The 26219-nt window shown below is 53.0% G+C and overlaps 1 protein-coding gene across 3 annotated transcripts; it reads right to left on the bottom strand.

Moving 5' to 3' along the window:
• Positions 1–1155: 1155 nt before the first annotated feature.
• Positions 1156–25903, bottom strand: DMBX1 (diencephalon/mesencephalon homeobox 1). Of its 3 annotated transcripts, XM_032159069.2 has the most exons (6): positions 25862–25903; positions 24952–25091; positions 10249–10414; positions 6698–6876; positions 6070–6418; positions 1156–5314 (listed from the first exon to the last, which is right to left on the bottom strand). In XM_032159069.2, exons 3-6 carry the CDS (start codon positions 10400–10402, stop codon positions 4863–4865), a joined length of 1134 nt encoding a protein of 377 aa, XP_032014960.1. In that variant the 5' UTR covers positions 10403–10414; positions 24952–25091; positions 25862–25903; the 3' UTR covers positions 1156–4862. The 3 variants fall into 3 exon arrangements, with proteins under 3 accessions (XP_032014960.1, XP_058299332.1, XP_032014959.1); XM_058443349.1 differs by lacking the exon at positions 24952–25091; XM_032159068.1 differs by lacking the exons at positions 24952–25091; positions 25862–25903 and having other exon boundaries at positions 4863–5314; positions 6698–6893; positions 10251–10402.
• Positions 25904–26219: the final 316 nt, after the last annotated feature.

The raw sequence follows: 26219 nt of genomic DNA, 5'->3' as shown, positions 1-26219 counted from the left end.
GGAGATTTGAGGCAGATATTTGATCTCTCAGCCCCTCCCAGGGAGGCAGGGGACAAGGTGAAAGGGAGCCACTCCCCGCCCTAATCCTCAGCCCGCTGGGGAGAGAGGAATGCGTCTCCTGGGGTGGACCTGGGAAGTGGGGAGGTCAGGGCCCGCCCCTGGGAAGCCAGCAGACAGCTCCCTGCGTACATTCAGGCCTGCTGGGTTCTCCTACCAGGAAATCCACAGACAGAGGAGACTGTCACCTCCCCCAAACCTCAGCCAGGTGCATGCACCACCTCTTCTGGCTCTGGGCCCTGCGCAGGCACTCTGGAGCACCGGGGAAGAAGGTGGAGCCAAAGCAGCCACGACTGAGCAGAGATCTCTTGTCTTTTTCTTGAAATGCAGCTGGAGGGACCAGGGTTTCACAGCAAGAACTTCCTGGCTGCGCATTTTTTCTGCACTTATTGCCTGTATGTACAGTCTTGCCATCTATCTCGCGCTGTCTCTCCTGCTCATTGTGAATGTGCTCATACACACACAGATGCAAGCAGACACTTAGGAATACATAGCACAGGTTCTCAGACCTGCAGATAGACTTATAATAACACAGACACACCACAGCGCACCGTGGCAGAAAGCCCTCCTTCATCCTCTGCTTGCTCACCTCTGAGGACAGAGCTCACAGCCTCTGAAGGCCTCCCTTTCCACTGGAAAACAGCTCTGGCTGTAGATCCAAATGTCTCTTCTTACCACTCCCCTTTGGTCCTGGCTTACTTGCAGTTTTCCACAGAATCTCCTGCCTCTCTCTGTCCTGCAGACCCATCCATCTCCCAGGCTACACTGAATACTCCCAGGCATTGCTTGTCTTGGGTGTCCCATGTCCCAGGCTACTTACTCTGCCACTTGTGTTTGGGTGAGGTCCAAACAGCCTAGAGAAGATGGAACTCTCCCCCATTATCTGCTCCCCTGCAGCCATTCCAGAGTGGCATCCCGGCTGCAGATTAGTAAGGGCCACAGAGAGGGCTACACAGTCAGCGTGACAATGACCAATAATGCAGTAGGTCCGCCTCCCTCCCCACTGGCCATGGCATCAGAGGGGCAGTGAACAGACCTGGAGGCACTGCCTGCTCAGGCCACTGCAGGCATCTCTGGGAATGAACATGGACTGAGGTCTGGGCTGCTGGGTTCTCTTTTATTCGCCAAGTAAGACAAAGAACAGGTCACAACATCACAGGGAATGAGACTGACAGAAGGACAGATACACAGAGTGTCATGCTGCACTACACACAGGGCAGGTGAGGGGACAGGCAGGGGTGAATTAAGTCTTGTTTTTTTCAACTAACAGAATAAATAAATACAGTACACAGTGTTTTTGCCATGGGCTGGCACGACCTCTAAGCACAAATGGTCACAAAACAGCTGGTTTGGAAAGCAGTCTGTAGAGCCCACCAGCCTTGGAGTTGGGGTGGGGATCCGGGCCCCTGGACCATGCTCTGGGTGAGTGAGGAAGCAGGGAAAGGGAGACTCAGACAGCAGGGAGAGGCCAGGCATGAGGCATTCCTGGAAGGGACAGTCAGAGCTTGAGCCTCTGGCTTTCAGGCCCAAGTTGGCCCAGCAGGCCTGGGAGGAGCTCCAGCATCAGGTATGGTGGGCCTGTACCCTCTGCCCACAGGAAGGGACGTGCGGTGCTGCTTACAAGCATGCTCGGAGGAGATGCACGGTGCCGCTTACCAGTGTGCTTGGAGGAGACACAGGTGTGCTCTCCTCTTGCTCTCCAGCTGCTTTCAGTACCCGAGGCTGGTGCCCTAAACTTGAGAGCCCTCTGAGGGCAGGGACCACATGTACCTTCCCTGCCTTCTCTGGCAGATTTGGGTTAATTGAATGGGACAAGTGTTAACAAACATCTGAGGGAAGCTGGACTGCTCCTAAGGTGGCCCTGCCTCTGGCCATGACAGAACATTGCCCCTTAGGAGTTCAGGGGAGGCTTCCTGGAGGAGGTAGTGATATCTAGGGCTGTTGGATTCCAAGGCCTAGTGACAGTCACTCGTACCCAGGAACTGACAAAAAGCTTCAGCCTAAAAGCAGCTAGGAAGCTTCCCATACCTATCCAGATGATTATTTTTTGTTTTAGAAACAGAACTTCCTGGGGCTAATCCCGGAGGACAGTTGATGCGCCATTGGCCACAGAATCCCTCCCAAACCAAAAACCTCCTCTGTCACTCCTGGAATCTGCCAACCTCCCACAGCACTGCCTAAGTCTCTCCTCTGATGCCCCCATGGCTGGTGGATTCCCCTTCCAAATTCCAGACCCCAGCATGACACCTGAGGATTTGGAAACCCTCAAATGCCTGTCTTGGTGCTTGCCACATGTAGGTGAGGTCTTCAGCCTGGATTCCGGGCCCCTTAGCCCCACCTCTCATGAGGCCAACCACCCCCTTCCCGTGGTCTACTGAGTCTCATCTCTGCTGCCTTGTTCAAACACTTCTCCTGGCCTAGACTACCATCCCCCTCACTTTTTTCCTGTCCAAAGCCTTCTCCATCTGCCCCAGCCTAGGCTGACCCCCTCAAGGGTGATGGGCATTGACTTCTCTGCAAACCAATTCTACCAGGACACCAACAGAACCTCTCTCTTCCCACAAGGAGAGGAGACAAGCCTTGGCAATCTTTACGCTGGCTTTCAGATAGATCAACTTCTTTAAGCAGGGGTTGGAGTGTTCAATGGTGAGCCACCAAAAGTTGGGGAGCATGACCAAGAATCTGTCCAAGCCATCCCCTCCCACTGCCCAGAGCCCCTGAGACCATGAAAAGGTATGAAAATGGGGTGACCCCAGAGGCTGGCACTGGAACTCAAGATCAAATCCAGATTGCCTGAACTAGAGGGGACCCATTATGCTTATGGGGAAACTGAGGCAGTGTCTACAGAAAGGCTTGTGTGTACAGCACCCCTTGCTCCACAGCAAGGCAATAGTAACTTCCTACTTCATATATTATGCTTTTGAGAACCTTCTGTTGTCAATTTAACTAAAAACTTCTGTGTTACAAGGTTGCAAGCAAAAATGCAGAATGTAGAGCTGGCTAGGACCTTACAGGCCATCTAACCCAGACAGGGAAACAGACTCAGAGAGGCTACAGGCTTGCCCAAGGTCACACAGCATTTTTTTTTTTTTTTTGAGATGGAGTCTCACTCTGTCGCCCAGGCTGGAGTGTAGTGGCATGATCCTGGCTCACTGCAACCTCCACCTCCCAGGTTGCAGCAATCCTCCCAACTCAGCCTCCCAAGTAGCTGGGATTACAGGCATGTGCCACCACGCCCGGCTAATTTTTGTATTATTATTAGTTTCACATGTTGGCCAGGCTGGTCTTGAACTCCTGACCTCAGGTGATCGCCTGCCTCAGCCTCCCAAAGTGCTAGGATTACAGGTGTGAGCCACCGTGCCCAGCCAGTGACACAGCTTTGAAAGGGAGTTTGCTGAGCTGGATTTCCTGGCTATGAACAGGAACACACTTTTCCATTCCAGTGACTAGCTGGAGGGAAGCCCTTACTTCCATAATTGGCTCTGGGACAGGAAGCCGAGAGCAGCCTGAGCCTACGTGCTGCTGTATGCTTTGCATGCACTGCACTCAGGCGCAGAGTTCAGCCTTCGTTCCTGGTCAGCCGTACCCCTGCCATGGACAGTACCTGCTGAGTGTGGAGGCTGAGCGTGTGGGAGAGGAGCACCAGCCCTGCTGTCTCTGAGAGCACCTCTTCCCCTGCTGCCGCTCTCCATCCAGGGAAGTCTCACCAGAGAGAGCTCTACAGCCCTGTGGTCAGTCCTAGCTGAACTCTGACACCAGGCCTCTGTCTTTGGAGGACTTACAGGCAGGAACGCTGGCCATTCTACTGTCTTCCCAGCCTAACTACTGCCTCCTCAATCTTGGGAATGAGGACCTCAAAATCGAGAAGAGAGAGTAATTCATGACGCCTTCTAGATGCCAGCCTGGGCAAGGGTGAGAGTGGGAGCCAGTGCCACCTCCTGCCTGCAGCTCCAGATCCCCAGGGTCTCCAGCTAGGGCCTTGTTGCTTCTATTGGGCATGGAAAGGAACAGCTTCCTAGAGAGGCCGCAGGTGCAGGGAGGCAGGCAGGGCAGAAGGAAGGGAATAGAAGGAGAGCAACGGGAAGTCGCAAAATTACTAAAACCAAAACCAGCCACAACCCCAAACAAAATATAGCTCAAGAACTGACGATACCAACACAGCCAGCACCAAAGGAAGAAACCAGGGGCAGCGGGAAAGACAGGGAGAAAGATCAAGGGTGGAGAATACAGAGGCTGGGCTGAGAGAGGGGTAGGGACCAGGACAGAGACAGGAAGAGGGAGATCAAGGGGAGAAGGAAGGAGAGAGAAGGAGAAAGAGAAGGGATGGCTGGAGTGAGCCGCAGAAGCTGCAGGGAGGCGTGGCAGGGAAGAAGAGATGGGAGCAGGGCAGGGGGCCTGGGGCAGGCAGGAGCCTGAAAATATAGCTTTATATATTTATATTTATATCTCACATTCCACACATAGACTTACTAGGGGGCAGAAGGAGAGGGAGAAAAGGGAGGAGGCGCTACTGAGATGAGGATCTAGCCAGGAGAGCCTCTCACATCCCCGAGGGAAGCTTGGTGAACCCCAGCCTCTCACCTCCTCCCTATTCTGCCTCCATGGGGTCCAGGCAGGGCCATGCAGAGGGTGTGTAGGTGTGGGCTTCACCTCAGGCTGGGGTATGGGGAAGCAGAGCAGGGAATAGGACCCCAGGCCCTAGGATCCCTGGGCTCATGGAGTTAACTCCTCGAGAGCCACCTAGGGATAACCACAGGGCTAGGAGGGGACACCTAAGACCCCTGGCTGGGTTGGAGGCCAGACAGTCAGTTGGGCAGCGTATCGAGTCCCAGGGAGGCCGCGTGCTGCTTGGCCCGGAGCCGCAGGTTCTCGATGCTTGTGGTTTTACTGTTCAGGGTAGCTGATGCAGGAGCCAGGCCTGCTGGGGGTGCAGGCAGCAGAGGGGACCCCCACACACCCTGGTGGGCAGCAGCGGCTGCTGACAGGGACTGGTAGTAGGACTGGCAGTGCAGTGAGCCCAGCGGGGCCATGTTGACACCCAGGTAGGGCACAGCAGCAGCCGCCGCGGCAGCAGCAGGGGCCGGACCCCCTACTTCGAAGGATGAGTAGTGCACCAGGTTGTTGGTGGCTGCCATGTGCTGGCGGAATTGCTCCTGCAGACGGAAGAGGCTCAGCGGGGACGAGGAATAGGAGTGGGAGGGGCCCAGGAGGCCACCCCCTGGGGCCGCAGGAGTGATGGTCAGGCTGCCTGGGGAATCTGCAAGCAGAGAACCCAAGAACAAAGCCCTCAGGACAAGGGCATTGGTCTGCCGGGAGAGGTGCACTCAGCCTTCTCACCCCCTTGGCACAACAGACAAGACAGGCTTCGGCTGAAACCACATCCATCCCATCTCAGCCAGAGCATCCCCTGAAGCAAGGCTCAGAATCCTAGGAGAAAGGGACCCAGGCTTCCTGGGAAAGCTCCAGGGACCTGCCAAGGCCCCCATGTCTGTCTCTGTTTCTTTTCAAGGCCGTAACTTCCCCCTCCCCCACCCTGCCCAGAGCCCCCATTCCTTCACTCCAACCTTCAGCTCACAGCCCCGTCCCCTCCCTGCTGGGCTTAGGGTTTGTATCTGAGATATGCCTCATGCCAGAGCTCTGTTCCTTCAGAAATGTGCTCGGAGTCTCTGCTGCATGTGGGAATCTCTGGTACTAATACAGTATTCACCCAGTATGCACTGGGACATCCAACTGGTTGTTAAAATATTGGAATACTTCCAAATGGTTAATAAATAATTTTTGCCCCAAGCTCCCGCAGTATCCCTCCCCTGCTACCCAGCCCATCCCTCAGAACCCCCTGGACCTTCCCACGGCTCTGCAACTAAAGGGTGAAAACCTGGCCCAGGCCTGCTGTCGTCAGTCCTTTCTGATGTGCCATGCCCCTGAGGGGCAGTTGATTACTCGCCTCTGACTCGCTTCACACGCTCAGGGCCCCCAGACCCCAGCCCTCCCATGGTACCCCTCAGACCTCACCTGCCTTGGGGCTGCCCCTCTTGCAGCCCAGCCCCTTGCTCTCAGCCCCAGGGCTCTTCTCAGCTTTGGGGTCCTCAGCCCCTGCCCGGGGGTCCTCCTCACGGTCCGGCTGATCCTCGGGGGCTGACTCACTGGCTGACTGCTCAGACAGACTCAGGTGAAGCTCAGCAGGGGGGTCGCTGCCAGGCAGACATGGGGGCCGGTCAGTGTCCAGCTGGGTATCTGGAGTGGGGGCCTCGGCCTCGCCTTCCCCATGGGAGCCCTCAGCCTCCTTCTGCTTCTGGAGCTGTTCCTTCTGCAGGCTACGCTGCTTCTTCCGGAACTTGGCCCGGCGGTTCTTGAACCACACCTGGGGACAGGAAAGGAGCAGTCTGAGGTGGGCAAGAAAGAAGTGGGGTTGGTGTGGAGCAGGGTGCTCGGGAGAGGATGTACGTGATAACATCCCCCCACCCCTCTAGGGAACACACACTCTCTGTCCCTTCCCAAACTCCCCTCCTATCACTGAAGGCTTTGATGGAGAGATCAGTTGCACCTTGGCACAGGGATGACATGCTGGCTCCTGGACAAGGGGCCAGACTGATAATCTGGTGTTTGTCTGCAAGGCCTAGTTAGGAGAGTTGGGCCCTACCTGCACCCGGGCCTCAGGCAGGTTGGTGCACATGGCCAGCCTCTCACGCATCACCACATCTGGGTAGTGAGTCTTCTGGAAGGTCTTTTCCAGGGCCTCGAGCTGCTGAGCCGTGAACGCCGTGCGGCTGCGACGTTGTTTGCGGTGCTGGGAACCATAACGGGCCTCCAAGATGATGTCTTGAAATGTACAGCCGTTGGAGGGCAAGGAGAGGGGGCCCATTTAATTATGGGAAATAGCTTTGAATCTTATCCTGCTCTGACCCACTGTGGACACCCAGGCTGCTGCCAGAGCTGGCCCTGGTCCCTTGCCCTTAGAAATCAGCCATCCCCTCTCCATGTGGCTGTGGGCTTTCAAGGTCTCTCCACCCCATAATGCACTATCAGGACCACAGAGGTCTAACTCTACTCCACAAATGGCTGTCGGGCATATGATTGAGGGGGGTCTTCGTTATTTGGCACTGGGAGTGGGTAGGTGGGTATTACCCTAAGATGGATACTATGAGTATATTTTGAGACTCCGTGATGCTAATAATCTGTAAGTCCATATCACAAGAGTTCTAAGACCCTATAGCCCTTAGATTCTGAATACTAACACTTCTTTAGCATCAGAGTACTGGTCCCTGCCCATGAGAAGCCAGGCTGGGCTGGTACCCATCTCAAGGTCTAGTCAAGGGAGGACTGACTAGGCAGACAGAATTCACCAGCACTTGATTCTCTGTCCTCTGCATGTAAACCCCCTCATCCCAGCTGGCCTAGAGTCTCTGATGGCAGGGCCTGAGGCTCCTGCTCTTCTGTTTCCTGAACAGAGAGCCTGGCTAGGGGGTAAGAGTGGAGCGGGGAGGGTGGGGGTGGCAGGGCTTACGTCTCAGGTAAGGCTTGTTGCACTCAGTCTTGACCCCTGTGGCTGCCTCCCCAAGGACACAAGGACAAAGAGACCTGGTTCCAACCACTGTGGGTTTGTAGGGGAGACAGGATTATGGACCATTGATTCCACAGTCCTGTCCACATGTCTGGTAACATGATAACCACCCAGGATAGGTGTCTGCCTAGGGCCAGGGTCTAGCCTCCATCCTGGGGTATAGCCTTCAGCCCTTTCGCTTGACTAGCCCCTGAAGGATAGACAGTAACCTCTCTCCTCACTGTCTCCCATCATGTCATAAGTGGATCCTGCCCTGTCTGTGCTGAAGGGAACTTGAGTCATCTCGGCCTCTGCAAAGGGGTGCCAGAGTCCTTCCCCCGCCCTCCAGGGAAAGGGAAGTCATCCACAGCACCCTAAATAGGAAGAGGCGGCCCGGCACAGTGGCTCACGCTTGTAATCCCAGCACTTTGGGCGGGTGGATCACCTGAGGTCAGGAGTTCGAGACCAGCCTGGCCAACATGATGAAACACTGTCACTACTAAAAACACAAAAAATTAGCTGGGCATGGTGGTGGGCCCCTGTAATCTCAGCTACTCAGGAGGCTGAGGCAGGAGAACCGCTTGAACCCAGGAGGCGGAGGTTGCAGTAAGCCAAGATGGCACCATTGCACTCCAGCCTGGGCAACAAGAGCAAAACTCCATCCCCCTTCCGCAAAAAGAAAAGACTAGGGAGAGGCAACTGGGTATCCAGGAAGCCCCAGACTTTGAGATACTTCTTCTTCAGTTTAAAAAGGAAGTCCTGAACCCCTCACAGACTGACCTTAATCCTAGGCCTGACTCAGCCCTGAGCTCATACTGATGATCCTGGGGCAGGGGAAGGAGTGGGGACCGCTCTGTCAGCCCCACTCTGGTTGGGGAAGGAGCAACAGCTCAGCATCCTACTGCTGGCTCCAGGGACTGCAGGAGTGGTGGGGGGTGGGGGGCGTGTAGGTGCCACAGGGAAGCCAGGCTCTCTAAACCGTGGGCAGAGCCTCTGCTGGAAGGCAAAGCCTCCATACAAAGGCTCACTTGGAGTTCTTGTCCTTCCTTCTTAAGAATTAGAGAGTTGGGGGTGGGCTGAACACCCCAGTTCCTGTGCCCCCACCAGTGGACATGAGCCCCTGTCCCTGACTCCTCTCTGTGCTCTGGTCCTTGGGTCCTGGAATACTGTCAGGAGCTGATGTCACCACCAGGTTTTGCACAGGACTGTATCCAACATCCCCACACTAGAAACTAATGCCTCCACACTAGAAACTAATGCCTCCACACTAGAAACTAATGCCTCCACACTAGAAACTAATGCCTCCACACTGGTCCAGAGAACCTTTTATCCACTGAGTTCTGCGCAGAGGCCTGGCAGGGTCTAAAGGAGTGAGACTGGCCATGCCCTCCCTGCCAGGCCAGTGCTGCTACCCAGGTGGAGATCCCATCCCATTTCTGTGCCTTTGCTCATGTTGGCCTTTTTGAGGCCTGGTTCCTGCCCTGTGGCTTTCAGAAAGCTCTCCCTGACTACCCCAGCTGATCCTGCTGCTCTGAGCTGCCCCAGCATTTGACCTTGGAAACCCTCCTATTGTGCCCTCTCATGGGTCATGGGCACCTGTTCTCCCTAGGAGTTCCCTGAAGTTTTCTGAGGCCTGCCTGGCACAGGGCTGGGCCCATGTGGATTTACCAGCTGCTCAAGGCTAGACCTGGGACAGGATGGGGTGGGTGGCACTACCTCCCAGGAAATCAAACTCCCCATCCATGTCACTGAATCCTTTTCTCACCCACCGAGAGGCTGGCAGGGCAGGGCAACAGTCAGTAGAACCACGTGTTGGGGGACCAGCCTGCCGGTCCCTCATAGGCATATATGGGTACTTACCTTGGGCTTTGGGTAGTAATGATCTCTGAGCACCTACCAGGCTCTGCTGAATACTTTGCATATGTTATCACAAATCACCTCCCAACCACCCTAGGGGATGGGCATGGCCATTGTCTCCTTTTTATAAAAGGAGAAACTGAGGCTCAGAGAAGAGAGCTGAGTGAGAAAGCCTCGTGCTGATTTCAAGTCTAGGACTCCAAAGCTCATATTTTTAGCCATGTTATGTTCCAACCCCACTTGGCCCAGATTTAGCCTCTCTGAGCCTCCGTTTCCTTGTCCATAAAATGGAAACAATAACCTCTCCACATGGGGATTGGATGATTTGATGCATACAGAAAGAGAGAGACTCCCACAGCGCCTAACTCACAGTTGGTGTCAGAATATAGAAGCTATTATTTACAATTCCCTGTGCCTCAACTCTCCTTGCCTGGGCATTCCAGGCTCTTCCAGCTACTTCCCAGCCATAATACTCTGGACTAGTCCCTTACCCTCCTACCTCATTTCTTCATCTGTGAGATAGGGCTAATGAATGCCTCCCTCACAGGCTCGTTACGAGAATTTGAAAGCATAGGGCAGCTCCAGCGCCCTGGACACTGCTGGCAAACAAAAGGCGCTCTGGATATACATGCATAGTTTTGAATTGACATCTCTCTGTGTTGCTAAGTGACCTGAGTCTTTTTGAGCCTCCTAAAACAAGCTTGGCCAGTGCTCCCTCTCCTCTTTGCCTTCCAGAACCTTCTCCCCCAACCCCCACAGTCCTGTCCCCACAGTCTCATCTCCAGGGCCCTTACCAGCCAGGCGCTCAGCCAATGTAAGCGCATGCACTGAAGGCCGGTAGTCGGGGGCGTGCTGGGCCTGCTGGGCTGCCTGCTGGTGCAGGTTGTACATGGCGCTGAGTGAGTTCATGGCGTGCAGTGAGTAGCCGTTCACCCCGTAGTGCTGCATGGCGGCATCCGCCTACAGACAGAAAAGGGAGAGGGGCCATGAGGCAAGCCTGTCAGACTCTGCCCTCAGGGAGACCCACCCCCAGTCCAGACCCTGGATGCCCACCTTCTGATGGGTCAGAAGCTCCCTCCATCGGAAGGGAGCCTGTCTTGCCCATGGCTTACCGTGTGGGGGTTCCTGCATTCACTACTTCATTCACCCACTCATTCATTGATTCACTCAGCAGGGCCAGTGTGGGTTTAGGGCTCTGGGCTCTAGAGTCAGACTGCCCAGGGCAGGCTGCAACCTCAAGTCCACCACTCAGGAGCTTTGTGGCTTTAATTTATCTGACCCATAGTTTCTCTATCTGCAACATGGGGTTCATGATAGTACCTATCTCATAAGGTCGCTGCAAGGATTAAGAGAAGCCTTTACAAAGGACTGGATCATAGTATGTGCCCAAAAGTTAGTCACTGTGATTTACAGATTCATTTGCTGCTTTATGCAATCATCTCTTCATTCAATTACTCAGGCACTTACTCATTTTTACCTTCATTGATTCACTCACACACTTATTACTTATTCAACCAATACCCATTGAGGCCCACTTGGAGCCAAGACCAGAGCTAGATTCCCCACTGAGGCATTTGCTTTGAAATGAGATAAACCCAGGGCTGGGCACGGTGGCTCACGCCTGTAATCCCACCACTTTGGGAGGCTGAGGCGGGTGGATCACCTGAGGTCAGGAGTTCGAGACCAGCCTGGCCAACATGGTGAAACCTCGTCTCTACTAAAAATACAAAAATTAGCTGGGCATGGTGGCACATGCCTGTAATTCCAGCTACTCGGGAGGCTGAGGCAGGAGAATTGCTTGAACCTGGGAGGCGGAGATTGCGCCACTGCACTCCATCCCGAGCGACAGAGCGAGACCCCTTTTCCAAAAAAAAAGAAAGAAATGAGATAAACCCTAAGGTCCTGCACAAGCATAAGAATACTGTTGTTATGACTGTCATACATTCACCGCCATTACCTCCCTTTATTCTCACCGTATCTCCAAGAAGCAAGCAGGCCAAGAATGACGAGCCCCACTTGCAGTTGAGTCTACTGAGGCTCAGAGAAAGAACAGTGACAAGTTGAGGCCACACAGCCAGTCCAGGGCCTGCCCCACTCCACATTCCTGCAGCCTTATTCTTTCATGGCCAATTGTTCCAAGGAAATATTCCATTCATCAGAGAAGACATCCATCCTACTGAGATGGCTCCAGCCTCAGCGAGAGGCTGCCAAGGTCCCATCTGGACACTCACCCACTCTGCAGCAGTGTGAAATGTCATTTTTGGAATTGACTCTGCATCTGGAGTCTCCCCAAAACACAAAGGTGTTTCCTATTTCCCAAGTGTGGGAGGTGAAAAGGGAAGGCTGGGGCAGTGGCAGGTCCATTTGATAAAAGGAAGACATATGCAGGTATCTCAGCTCCTCACTGAAACAGACACAGGCTACACATAATCAAACATCCACAGCTTACACACAAACACACACAGTTGCAGCAGAGACATCTGCACACAAACATTACACTCACACACATCCATTCGTATATTACACATATTCATCCAACACATATTTATTAAGCACCCACTTACTAAACAGCAAAGTCCCTAACTTCATGGAATTTACATTCCTGGATAGGGGGATGTATAACAATGAATAAAAATATATGTACTAATGTCGGACTGGAATACAGGCTCTGAAGAAAAATAAGGCAGAGGAGGAGAATGACAAGAGGGAAAGGAGAGATTGTTTTAGAACATGCGGTCAAGAAACGGCTCTCCGACATTTGAGCAGAAACTTGAAGTCAGCCATGTGGAGCTCTCAGGAAAGGCTTTCCAGGCAGAAGGAACTGCAAGGACAAAGGCCCTGAGGCACGGACAAGCTTGTGTGTGTAGAACAGCAAGAAAACCAGGGTGGCTGGAGCACAGATGGAGGGAGCAGGTGAAGGAGGTAAGGTTAGAGGGAGAGGGGCCGCTAGCCAGAGGGCTCCACGGCCCATTGTAATCCCACTAATCCCACGGCCCAATGGAAATCCCATCTGGATTTTATCCTGAGTGTGATGGGAAGCCCCTGGAGGGTCTTGAGGGGAGTAACATAATATGATCTGGGTTTTTTTGTTTTGTTTTGTTTTGTTTTTTGTTTTGTTGTTTTTTTTTTTTGAGACGGAGTCTCGCTCTGTCACCCAGGCTGGAGTGCAGTGGCGCAATCTTGGCTCACTGCAAGCTCCGCCTCCCGGGTTCACACCATTCTCCTGCCTCAGCCTCTCCGAGTAGCTGGGACAACAGGCGCCCGCCACCACGCCCAGCTAATTTTTTGTATTTTTAGTAGAGACGGGGTTTCACCATGGTCTCGATCTCCTGACCTCGTGATCCGCCCGCCTCGGCCTCCCAAAGTGCTGGGATTACAAGCGTGAGCCACCGCGCCCGGCTTGTTTTGTTTTTTTATTTCTGAGACAGGGTCTCGCTGTGTCTCCCAGGCTGAAGTGCAGTGGTGCAATCTTGACTCACCGCAGCCTCAATCTCTGGGGCTCAGGCAATCCTCCCACCTCAGCCTCCTGGGTGTGCTGGGACTACCGTCATGCTGGGATAATTTATTTATTTATTTTTTTTAGAGACAGGGTCTCACTATGTTGCCCACGCTGGTCTCAAATTCCTGGGCTCAAGCAAACCTCCTGCCTTGGCCTCTCAAAGTGCTGGAATTACAGGCGTGAACCAGCACACCTGGCCTATGATTTGTTTTTAAAAGCTCATTTTGGCTGCTATACAGAGAACAAACTGCAGAGATGCAAGAAGAAAAGTGGAGAGACCAGGCCACTAGGACACCGCAGACGTCCAGGCTAGTGACCTGCTGCCTTCACTAGAGTGGGAGGAGGTGCCGAAAATGGTCAGATTTTGGTAGTTTGAAGGTAGAATCAGCATGATTGCTGATAGCTTAGTTATAAGATGTGAGGAAAAGAGGGCAAAAAAAAAAAAGATAACTCAGGTTTCCATCCTGAACAGCTGAGTGAAGATGGGTCTTTTCCTGAATGAAGAGCATTGAGTTAGAGAAGCAGATCTGGGGAGGGACAGAATGGAAACCAAGGTTTTGGGGGACATGGCAAGAATGACTGACATGTGAATTCAACTTCCAAGTAAGCCTATGTTGAATTGGCTGTTGGATATAGGAGTCTGGAGCTGAGGGCTAGATTTACAGATTTCGGAGTCAGCATTCACACATTAACTCCCTCCAACAACATTCACTTGCAGAAGCCCACTCCACACGCCGTAACCACAACCTCAAGGCAGAAAGCTAAAAGAGTGATAGACATGGTGAGATGAAGAATCTACACCTCAGTATAACAGAATATACCATAAACAAGGCTAAAAGGCAAACAACAAATTTGGAAAAATATCTGTTATATACTGTATATGACATAGAGGAATTCATAAAAAATAAATAGCACAAATCAAACAAAAGGGAATATCCATGATATACAAAGAACTCTTACTTAGGAATAAAAAAATAAAGCTGGGTGCGGTGGCATACACCTGTAGTCCCAGCTACTCAGGAGGCTAAAGTGAGGGGATCACTTGAGGCCAGAAGTTTGAATTCAGCCTGGGCAACATAGCAAGACCCCATCTCTAAATAAATAAAAAGATGGTCACCCTAGTAAAACATAGGCTAAGTAAATGAAGAAACAACTCATTAAAGAAGAAATACAAATAGCCAACCGACATGACAAAAAGCTCAGCCTTATTTATAACCAAAGAAAGAAAAAGGCTAGGCGTGGTGGCTCACGCCTGTAATCCCAGCACTTTGCGATCACTTAAGGTCAGTGTTCGAGACCAGCCTGGCCAACATGGTGAAACCTGCCTCTACTAATAAATACCGAAAATTAGTCAGGTGTGGTGACCCACACCTGTAATCCCAGTTACTCGGGAGGCTGGGGCAAGAGAATCACTTGAACCCGGAAGGTGGAGGTTGCAGTGACCTGAGATCATGTCACTGCACTCCAGCCTTGGCAACAGAGAGAAAGAAAGAAAAAAAGAGAAAAGGAAAGAAAGAAAGAAAGAAAGAAAGAAAGAAAGAAAGAAAGAAAGAAAGAAAGAAAGAAAGAAAGAAAGAAAGAAAGAAAGAAAGAAAGAAAGAGGGAGGGAGGGAAGGAGGGAGGGAAAAGAAAAGAAAGGTCATTGTTTACCAATCAGATTAGCAAATATAAAGAAAAATTATTACACGGGGTTATCTAGGGGAGTGGGAGATGATCCTTCTCCTACCTTGATGGCAGAAGAGCTATTTACTCCTTACATCAAAAGCCTTTAGAGAGTACATCGTCTTTGACCCAACGATTCCATTTCTAGAAATGTACCCTTCAAGTATGCAGAGATATGTGTATGCGAATATTTATCACAGCACTGCGTGTGATGGCAAACAATTGAAAACCTAACTGTCCATCGAGAGAGGATTAGTTTAGCAAATGAGGGGACAGGTATTCCCACAGTGGACTACAGCTCCGCAATTTAAAACAATGATGTGTATCTGTATGTGCTGATGTTCACAATACACTGTCGAGTGGGGGAAATGGGTAACAAAGCAGTATGCATGATATGATCCCATTTTTATAATGTATGTATAAATATGCATAGAAAAAAGTCTGGAACGTTATACCCTGAAATGTTACCAGAGGTTATCTCTGGGAGATAGCAAATGGGATTACAGGTGATTTTCACATTTATATTATTTCTTTCTTTCTTTTTTGGGGGAGGGGGGTAGGGGCTGGGGGGAGGTATCCACGTCTTTCACTGGATATGAGGATGAAACCAGGCTCCGGAGTGTCACAAGCTCCAGGTAGGGAAGGGGGAACAGAGTTTAGAAGCAATTTCATCCATCCCAACTCCTGCTTTTGGAATGCCCCTCCCCCACCAAACTCAGGGGATTTGTTGCTTTAGAACTCACTGCTGTTAATGTGGTAAGTGACATTTTAACTGACTTAATTATCACTGATCTCACAGTTTTTGATGCACAACGCAGCTTTATTAACTGAAGCCAGAGAGATCCCTCTCTGGGCCCCACAATTGCCCCATCCCCATGGCCCTCCAAAGGTCTCTGAGATCTTCCCAGTATGGCCTGATGCCCTCCCCCTCCCCAGCACCAAGCACTATCAGACTACCTGCCACTCCTTCTCATCTCCACGCCTTTACTCTTGCTGGGCCCTCTACCTGAAACACCATTCCTCTTCTTTCCCTTCACCTAACAAATTCTTCCCTCTCCATAAGGCCTGGCTCAACTGAGCCCTCTTCAGAAATGGGGCCTTCCCCCACTCACCTCTGACAAGGCATCTCTCCCGGCTCCAGGCAGTGATAAGTATGTTCAGATCATAGAAATGAGGATGACCACAATGAAGACAACAACAACAATACTAGCTATCATGTACTGAACACACTCTGTGCCAGACACCACACTCAGCACCTTCCATGTATTTTCTTAATTCTAGTGCCTGCAGCAGAGTGCTGTGATGACACTTCTATCTCCCCAGCTAGACTAGACTGAGCTCCTTGAGGGCAGAAACTATATCACTCATTTCTGGACACCCATCCCACCCCCAGCCCAGATCACAGGGTCTAGCGCAGAAGCAGGGTTAGGAAATAAGGATCAGATGATGAATTAATAATCACAACTATTTATTAAATGCCTCTGATACATCAGACATCTCCATCAATTCTCCCAACACCGTAGGAGGTAGAAAATGTTATCCCCATCTTACAGATTCAGAAATGGAAGGCGAGAAAGATTAGATAATTTGCTGAAGGCCATGGAGGGAGAAAATGGTGAAACAGGTGTCAACAGGTGAAGTTCTTCCCACTAGCTAGTATTTCCCAGCCCCAGTCACACAGGATCTTTCCCCAGCATATTCCATTCCCTGATTTCTATCATCTCTGATTTGGTCCAAGGCAATAGGAGGACAGCAAGAAAAAGCACATTCTGCTGGGCGCGGGGCTCACGCCTGTAATCCCAGCACTTTGGGAGGCCAAAGTGGGCAGATCACCTGAGATCAAGAGTTTGAGACCAGCCTGGCCAACATGGTGAAACCTCAACTCTGTTAAAAATACAAAAATTAGCCATGCGTGGTGGCAGGCACCTGTAATCCCAGCTACTCGGGAGGCTGAGGCAGGAGAATCGCTTGAACCGGGGAGGCGGAGGTTGCAGTGAGCAGAGATTGCGCCACTGCAGCCTGGGTGACAGAGTGAGACTCGGTCTCAAAAAAAAAAAGAAAAGAAAAGAAAAAAGAAAGAAAAGAAAAAACACATTCCCTCTGGCATGCATGCTCGTGTGCACACTGTGTGCATGTGTGTGTGCTGTGAGATGAAGCTGTGTGGAAGCCTAAATCTTCCCTGCTAAGCTCCTCTCCCTCCAGCCTCATACTCCTCTTCCTCACTACAGCTGGACATCAAGGCCCCTACTCTCCTCTGAGGCCATAGAGGGACCCTTGCCAGTGGATGCTACTTACCATCTGAGCTGCACACATGTGGTACCACACAGCCATAGGTCTGAAGCTCACCTCAATGTCCATGTGCGGCCATGTGTGTACACAACCCAACCGGGATCGGCCACATGATTGTATGTGCGTCTGTCTCTGTTTATGTGTATATCTGGCTATTTTATGTGTCTTGGTGGGTGTGCATGCCTGTCAGCCCATGTGTGCAAATGATGTGTCTGTAAGTGTGTGACCAGGGGACGGTACACTAAATGGTACCCTGGAAAGTCATGTGGCCCTGTCCTCTGCTGCTAGGTCAGTGTATTGTGGCTCTTCCACCCCTGAACAAGGTGTGAGAGAGAACAAGAGAAAAATACAGAGAAATAAAAAAAAAAAAGCAAGGAGAGAGATCAACACAGAAAATAAATAATTTGTCTTAGCCATTTTAGTTTTTGCAACATTTAGCACAGAGCCTGGTATACAGTTGGTGCTTAGTAAATAGTAAATGTTGAATGAATGGGAAGGAATTTTAGACCAAGAGATTGTGAGGGAGGCAGGACCACCACAGCCCAGGATGGTCCACGGGAGGAAATGGAGACCCAGAGTCCTAGCCCACTACCTCCTCTGTGCCAGGCCGTAGGCCTCATGAGGGTGACCCCTGCCCAGTGGGCCCTTTCCCAGCAATAGGGGCAGCCAGGACCTGCACTACTGAGGTCCTCAGCCAGGCCCAGCTGCAGGAACCCCTTCCACATCCAGTTCTGAGTCCTGGTGGCCCCTATAGGGAGGCCCCCCGAGGCTGGAACCCTACAAGGCCTGCAGGAGCCTCTGAACAGAGGCCCTGCACTCCTGGCCCCAGGCCAGGCCCTGCATGGGCTCAGTCCACTGCACACTCCAAACAGAATCAATTATATATTTAAAAGGTGCCGCCCCGCAATTCCTGGCAAGCCAGGAGAGCCATCCATCACGGCGCGGCCGCGTTTCACAAGCTGTCGAATTGTGCTTACATTGGTTAAAAGAATCTTTATATTTCATTAAGCAAGCAGATCGGCGGATCTCCCGCCACAGGCGCCATATAGATGGCTTTAATTTTCCAAATCTGCAAATGCATCCGTTATGTCCCCGCATCGCTGCTGGCTGCGGCCTAATGCCCAACCAATCGAAGAATCAAGCAGAATTTTATTAGGGGGCATTTTTTATAAATTAACAGCAGCAGTGCCATGAAAATGCATGCAAGATGTCTTTGATTAAAAGGAAAGTGGACCTTTCCTTGGGTCACACCCTGCTCAGCCACCCCACAGGCCTACCGCACCACTCTTTGCCTCTCCTTTTCCTTCTCTGAACTTTTAATTCTCCCTCTGTTTCTTCTCATTCCCATTCACAATGGAAACAAGGCAGAAAAACTTTACTTAAAGGAAAGGAAAGAGAAGTAGAAGCAGAGGAAACAAACATTCTCTGAGAGAATGGCACGGTGAGGCACGGTGAGACACATCATCTCATTAACAACAACAACAACAGCTACCTCTCTTTTAATATCTACCACGTGCCAAGTCTTGTTTCACTCATTCTAGGTATATCGCCTAATAAACTTCAACACAACACTTCCAGATAGGTATAATTATCCCCATTATATGGATGAGAAAACTAAGACTCAGGGAGATAAAGTCTCCTGCCCAAGGTCCCACAGCTAGTAAGTGGTGGAGGCAGGATGGGAATCCAGGCCTCTGAGTCTCTGAAGAGCTACCTGGTATTTATTTTCACAGTGTGACCAAGAGATAGGCCCTGGTGAGGACTAGCCTTGGGTGTCAATGGCAGAGGGAGAGATTGAGAGTAGCCTGTTGCCATGGACTCTCTTCCCTGAGAAAGGCTGCTGCCCCTTTATCTCTGGAGGTTCTCCAGTGACACTCTGAGGGGAGAGGCCACTGCAACTGTCCCTCCTGCTTTGCAGTTTGGAGTCCAAAAGGACTTTTACTCATGCAGGTAGAAGATCATGAATACACGAACCCGGGAGCAGCAAGCCAGGGCTCCTGCCCCAACTCCAGGCTGCTTTGTGACCTTGGCTAGGGTCCTACCATCTCTGACCTCTTCTGATATGACACTAACCAGGAGGGAAAGAGACCTTGTCATGAGAACTGTGTAACCTAGGGCTGGCCAGCCATGTGTGAGGGAGGCCGAAAAGGAGGGATTCGTTCATGTGTATGCATGTGTGTGTGCATGCATGAGTGCGTGGGTGTTGTGGGGCTGGCTGAAGATGACCTAGAAGCCTTCCGACTCTGAGCTTTTGGGTCCAAGATTTTAAAAGCAGCTCTGTCCCTGGCACATGCCAGATACTCAACTTCAGTACCTCATTAACTTCTTACCCCAAGTCTATGAGAGAGGCGCTCTCCACATTACAAATGAGGAGTTGAGGCTCAAGGAAGATGAGTCCCCTCGGCTGGCCTGCTTGGGAATGGTGAAGGCTGAGCCCCCATCCCAGTAAGTACCCCTGTTCCCACATCTGTTCTTAGTTCTGAGTTGCCAGGAATCTGCAGTGGGAGGATAGGATGTGAGGGCTGTGGAGATCCCAGTCCTACCCTGACCAAGGACCCTGCAGGCACATGGTCTGAGAGCAAGCTTGACATGAGGACATCCCCAGCTACTACCTCTCAGATGCTGCTTATTTTACAGGGGCTCCTCCAAGAGCCCCAGATCCATTCTCGGGTTATGCTGAACCCTCCATGCTCCCTGAATCTCCTGTCAGTATCAGGCACTCAAAGGTGCAGAAAGCCCAGGGATCAGCCTATTCCTCCCCTGCCAGGGGCCAGATTCTTCCCAGCCAGGGCTCTCCACCAGAGCGTGGGGTGGGCCAGGCCTCATTTGAAACAAATGAACCCATCTCTCAGACCAGTTCTCTCTGATACCTTCAAAGCCATATTTCTTCAAAGCCATATCCAAATCTGTCATCTCTCCTTCCTTCCCTCCTGTACACTCCACCCACCACTGAGCCATGGCTCTCCAAAGCTACTATGTGGCTGCCTCCTACTCCGGGAATGTTGTCCCTCCACCAGCATGACCTGGAGAACTCCTGACTGACATTAAGCTTGGACACGCCTTTCTCCAGGAAGCGTCTCCTGCCATCCCCATCTTACAGATTCAGAAATGGAAGGTGAGAAAGATTGGATAATTTGCTAAAATCATCCAATTTTAGCAGTGGTTCGATCCAGAAGTCACCGGCTGGGTCCAGTGACTTCTTTAAATTCCTATCCTTACCAAATTGTAGTTGCCCATTTGCCTACCTTTTGCCAGAGTTTTATAATAAATACCTATTATTACCAGCTATCCTCATAGAGACCTGACTGGCAGCATCTCATTTAATCTTCACAACCTCATAATCCCCATTTGACTGATAAGGCAGCTGAGACCCAGAGAAGTAAAGTCACTTGTCCAAAGCTACACAGCTAAGCAGCTTAGCCGGGATGAAATCGAGGGAGTCTAACTCCAAATTGTGAAATCAGTGCCCACCAGAGAGCTCTTAACCTTGATCCAGGGCACGGTCTGCTTCCCCAGCTAGTACTCAGGACCCAGTACCCAGAGCAAAGGACATCAGACATTCATTCCACAAATAAAGATGGAGCCACTGCCTGTTGAGCGATGGACTTTGGGAGTAGTGTCATGAATCCCAGCTCGAAGGGCTCAGATTCTAGGGGAATTGCAGATGGTCACATGCCCTGGGGGAGAGGAAACCAGCTCTGGGAGATGAGAGTGGGCCAATGTCCAAAGTTTCCTCTTCACCCTGCCTGCTCTGCCCTGCCCCAGCAGGGAAAATCCAGTGTCCTCACCAGAAGCCAAGCCACCTTCTGGTCACAGCTGTGGCCCTGACCTTGTCACAGACTAAGCTCTGACCTCATCCTACATGAGCCCTGGTCACTGTCCCCACCTTGGCCATGTTCCCTCCCCCAGCCAGTGGCATAGGTATCATATCTATATCATAGGCCACCATTAACCCCACATTGCCTGATCCATATGGGAAGGGGATGAGCTGTGGGGGGGTCAAAGAATCTGCTCATCCTCCTTTCATCCCCACTGAGGGTCCCCAAAGTGAACCTGGAGTTGGAGCCATGCGTGGCAGGCAGGTGGGCTTGGAAGTACGTGGCTTTGCAAGGGTCAGATTGGAAGAGGTGCTGGACTTCATAACAGGCACACAGAGCTCATACATTTCTCAAAGGAGATTCTCACCTCCCCTCTTGGCTCAGGGACGGGGGCCCAGTGGATAGCAGAAGAACCCACTGGGAGAGTTCCAGGATCCCGGTGGGTCTCAGGGCCGACCACCGGCCAGCGGTCCTTTGAAGGAGTCCAGGCTCTTAGTTCCCTATACAAACTGTTATCCATTAACATCCAATTATCCCTTGGTCCGAGCCATTAATTATAAACCAGCCACTAATTGGGGTAATTAGCCCCCCGCAGGCTAATGGGCTGAGACTGAGGGCGGCCCCTCCGCCTACAGTCCTCCAGTTTTCCGAGGTCCTTAATGTTGGGGGTGCAGAGAAATCAGACGGCTGGAGTTAATTTTTTTCTTTTCTTAAGGCAGCAAAATGCAGCAGGAAAGGGAAAGAAGATGGGAGGGGCCACTTTTTTGTTGCTTTTTCTCGAATCTGGCCCAGCATCAGCTTTTGAGAGCAGGCAGGTGGCGGGGTAGGTCAAGGGACCTGACTGCAAGTCTTGAGAGTAGAGTTGTCTGGGTAATTGCTTGATTCTCTGCTTCCTTTCTGGCAGAGATACGGCTAGCACACTGGAGATCGAGGAGACTTGGGCTGAGCCGAGATGGAGCAGGGCATAGGTTAAGACCCCAGGATGTTCCTGGCCTCTCCAGGGTACAGAAGCGGTGGCCCTGCCTGCTCAGTTAGCCTTGGCCCAAAGTCCGTCAGGGACGACCTGGTCCACTTTTGGCCATCCAGATCCAGGCCGGGGCTGAGAAACAGGGACTACAGAGTCCCCTGTGGAGCCGAGCTGCTCCATGCCCAAGTTAGGGCCTCCAAACGGCTGGAGGAACTCGGAGGAGGGTCTGTCCTGCGGGCGCAGAAAGCGCGGTTCCTGCTCTGCACATTGACAGATGTACAACTCATCGGGGCACAAACAAACCCTGGAGATAGAGCTGTGGAGGCTGGAAGGGGCCGGGAAACCCAGTGGGCTCCAGCGGCCTCGGGGCTCATTGAAGCAGTGCCCACAGTGGCTGTAGACCAGAGGGAAGGAGTGACCCCATCTGGGAAATGTGCCCCCTCCTGCCACTGTCATATCCAGGGAACTCCCCTTTGCCAGCAAAAACCTGGCTAAAGTCTGAAGAACAGTTGGGGCCAGAGCCACCAGAGCTAGGATCTGTGGTCTGTCCAAGCTGGGATGTCCACCCATCAGGCAACACTGGGGCAGAGTCAAATAAGCTTGGAAGAACGGACAGGTGACTAAATAGAGAGGCCACTGAACGGCGAGAAGGCTGGACAATGGAGAGCCCAGCTCAGTGCCCTTCTTACAGAAGGGGAAACTGAGACTCGCTCAAGGTCAGACAGGAGAGGCACTCAGTGCAGGATGAATGTGGAGACCAGAACACACACCCCGCCGCCCCGCCGGAAGCTCACCAACCCACCCCAGAGCCCCTCCCTACTCGTTCGGTAATGGGCTTTGGCGGGCAGCAGTGGCGTCGCCCGGGGCCTTGATTAGATATTTATTGCTGTCATTTACATGGGCACTGCAGGGCGGCCGAGCGGGACTGTGGGGAAGGGGTGGGGTGGGGGGTGAAATGGGAAGGCAGGGGTGGGGGAGGTGAAGACTGGCTCCTTGAGGACCTGGGACTGGCTGGAGGAGGAGGAGTAACTTCGAGGCCCGGAGAGAGTGGCAGGAATAGGCAGCGCAGAGGCCAAGCAAAAATGTAGACGCACCCTCCCTAGGGCTGCCCGGGGCTTCTGCGCAAGGTGGGGCTGTGACGCTTGGGACTGTTGCCCTACGGGGTGTCTGCATGTGTTGAGCATGAGTGTCTGCGTGAGTTTAACCTGTGAGAATGGAACTGTGTCTATCAGAGGGGTTTTATGTGGTTAGTGGATCTGCCCATGCCTCTTGTGTGACTTCTCAAAGTGTGTCTGAGTGTGATACCCATAGCCCAGGTGACTCTAACCCAGGAGTCCCACTCTGTGTGCCTGTCAGCCTCTGTATGTGTGTCTGTGTGTGACCGTCAATCTAGACAGCTGGCAAATATGTGTGCGCACACGGAATTCGTTCAGACATGGGGGACTGCGCCTCTGGGTCTGCTTCTCCCTTTCCCTCAAAAACCACCGGCAATGCCCCCATGCTCCAATCGTCAAACCAGACTGGTTGCTCCTCAGAAGAACCCTGGCTTCCGAGAGTCTGGCACTAAGGGCTATGGTAGACTCCTCATTCTAGGCTGTACAATCCCAGAGCACTGACACCCAGGAGAGGGTGGAAACTTTATTTCCTGCTCAAAATCCGCAGTGTGTGCGTGGGTGTGTGCCCGCAGGGTGTCAGGTGCAAGTCGTGTTTGAGAACAGAGAAACAGCTCAAATTTCCTGACCACTTGGGGTTGTGCATGTGAAAGTGGCTAGGACAGGGGTGCAGGGATCCTCCAGACACTCACCCGATGCCCATGAAGCTGACCCGTAAGCCCGCTATCTGGCAGAGCCCATCCCGAGGCCCGAGTGCTTGTCCTTCACCTTCGCCGTGGCCTTCACCTGGGGCGGGTTTCCACTCCTCCGCACCTCTGCCTTTCTGTTCTGCATTCCATTCTGGGTCTGGGCCGCCAGATTCCAGCCTCCTTGCAGGAGTAGGCGCCCCCAAAGACTGCAGGGGTGGGGTAAGGTGTTTACCCGCCTCCTGAGTAGCAATGCCCTGCTTCTTTTCCCAAGAGTATGTCTACCCCAGCCATACAGGAGAGAGATTTGAGCCAATTATCCAGATAATTTGCTCTCACTAGGCAGCAAATTCGATTTTTTTCGAACACCTAGACACACATAAACACAGCCGGTTTGCAGAAAGGGATGGTAGGAACTAAATTCATTGGTCCTTAGGCCAGAGTGCCTTTCCATTTGAGAGCAGAACCAGGGATGTGGGTAAGTGAAACACAAATCCCTGAAAAATTGAAAACAACCCCCACTACGCCCATCTAATAGACCATAGAACTTTCTAGAAAGGGGTTGGACAGCGCTGACCCGCCTGCAGCGCACAGAATCCCCAGCACTAGAGAGGGGAAAGGACTCTGGTCGCCCTGCCATCGCCACAGCCAGCTAGGAACTTGCACAATTTCCTCGGCTGTGGAGCACACAACCCTTGCGGTATAGACAGCCCCTTTCCTCCAAGGCCCATCGAGTCAATAAAGCCCTCCTCTTTCCCCAACGCCCTCAAACCGGAGGCGCCCTTAGTAAACCAACACCGGCCCACCCTGCCCCGGCCTCCGAGGACTTTTCTCAAACGAAAAAGACCTTCTGGGGCCCTGGTCGGAACCAGCGCTGAGGCTGCGCTCCAGGCCCGGTGGGTTCTCGGCTTTGGTGAATTGCATGCTTGCAAAGAGGGTGAAAAGGCCTCGGATCTCGTCCTCCCCGTTCTCCCATTCCGGGACTCCTTCCTGCCGCAAATCACAAGCCTGAGGAGCCCACTGCCTCCCAAACCGAGCGTGGCTGGAATCCAGGAAAAGTCGGGGCCCCAGATTTGGTGCGAATTTGGGGAAGAGGAGGTTTCCCTCAAGCTCCTTAAGTGCACCACCAGTGCCACCGAAGCCCCTGCGCAAGTTCCGGGAATTTGTGACCGCCAGAAAGTTCAGCCGGTGGTGCCCGGGACCCTGCACAGTCCATCAGGGCCCCTGGCCTGTCGCCGTCAACGACTGAGTTACGGCCATCCTGTGTGGGAAGCCCAGGGAGGAAGGACCCTGGCAGTCCCCGCAACCCTTTGACCGCTCCCCTAGAAGCGCCCCGAGAGCCGCTCCGGGGACTGGCTGCAGCCTGCCGTTCCTCGCCAGAGCTCGCCTGACCCACGCCGGCTGAGGCCGCGGGAGGCAAAACGAATTCCAGAGAACTAGGGCCACTGCGCCCCAAACACCCACCTGGAGGGCCCTAGCCCAAGGCCGCGTCTTCAAGGGCAGAGGCTGGCTGAGCGCCGAACCACCCTCAACTGGAAAATTCGTGCAGAATCGCAATCCAGAGAGAAAAGGCGCACTTGGTGGCAGCTGAGTTTGAACGGGATCTGCGCGGGCGAGACCAAAGCCAGACCCAGGCAATGCCCGGAGCACTGCGGGGTTCGCGTGGACCAGGAAGCTGGGAGGGTGTGGGCGGCCTCTGCGCTCCGCAGGCTGGGAACTGGGCTGCGGGCCGCGCCCCCTCCCCAGCCCCCGCCCAGGGCTCCACGACTCCCCAGGCCGCATCTGCTCCGCATTAAGCCGGCCACCTCCCTCCCCGCGCCGCCCCCTTCCAAACTGAGAAGGATTTGTCTCCGCTTAATATCCAAACCTTTTTTGTATTTATTTTTTTTTCAGGGGCGAAGTAATATCTTCCAAATGAGGCAAAACCGTGACAGATCCGAAGCGTTCTCCGCGGGTGCCTGCGTCTCCGCGGGCCAAGGCCTTCGTCTTCGCCTCGGCGCGTTTCTACCCACGGCTTGCCCTCCGCTCTCTCTGCCTCGGAATTTCGAGTTCTGCGCTCTTTCTGTCTCCCTAAGTTGCTCACTTTCTGCCACCGTTTTCAGCCCCGGGTATCTCTTCCTCTGTCTCACCCTGGGTCTCTCTGTCTGTCCCCGACTCGGTCTTTCTGGCATCCCTCCGCTTTCTCTGTCCCTGCGCTGTCTTGTCTGTCTCCTAGTCCCTGGCTCCCTGCAAACTTTCTGATCCACCCAGTGGGTCCGGGACTGCAGGACCGCAAGAGGGGAGGCTGTCCCCGGGTTCTCACGGCCCGCGTCCTCCCTGCAGCGACTGTCCCGCACCACTCGCGGCTCGGCCCGCCAGCCCCGCCCGCTCGTACCTGGTCACCCCGGCCCGCGCCGCCGCCGCCGCTGCCAACTACGCGCGACGGGGCCTGGGCTGGAGTTTTAAACTGCGTTTCCCGGGCGCCCAGCGCGGGCCTGGGCGCTTCCTAATGGCCCTGGTGGCTGCCAATCACGCGTCGCTCCCGCCCCGCCCCGCCCGTGCCGCAGCCCAGCTCCCGACCAAGGTGGCCCGACAGTCGTTGGGTCTGTGCGCCGGGCTCGCGTCCGTCACCTCTCCCGAATCTCTGCTCCTCGAGCTCTGGCTCCCGGTCCAGGGATCTCTGCCTCTCTCGGGTCCGCGGAAGCCGCAGGCCGATCCCTGGGGTGTTAAAAGGTCTTGAGAAACCTCCCCCT

This window comes from Hylobates moloch, unplaced genomic scaffold (assembly GCF_009828535.3).
Source record: "Hylobates moloch isolate HMO894 unplaced genomic scaffold, HMol_V3 SCAFFOLD_8, whole genome shotgun sequence".
Lineage (NCBI taxonomy): Eukaryota > Metazoa > Chordata > Mammalia > Primates > Hylobatidae > Hylobates > Hylobates moloch.
This window is presented reverse-complemented; position numbering and strand designations above follow the sequence as displayed.

What these genes read in the sequence shown, in the direction of transcription:
- DMBX1 (XM_032159068.1), bottom strand. Translation starts at nt 10,402, where the DNA reads ATGCAGCACTACGGGGTGAACGGCTACTCACTGCACGCCATGAACTCA. An exon ending in ACATTGGCTGAGCGCCTGGC is followed by an intron (nt 6,894 to 10,250) that starts TGGTAAGGGCCC and finishes CTTGCCCTCCAA; the next exon opens with CGGCTGTACATTTCAAGACA. An exon ending in GAGGGGCAGCCCCAAGGCAG is followed by an intron (nt 5,315 to 6,069) that starts GTGAGGTCTGAG and finishes CTCTGCTTGCAG; the next exon opens with ATTCCCCAGGCAGCCTGACC.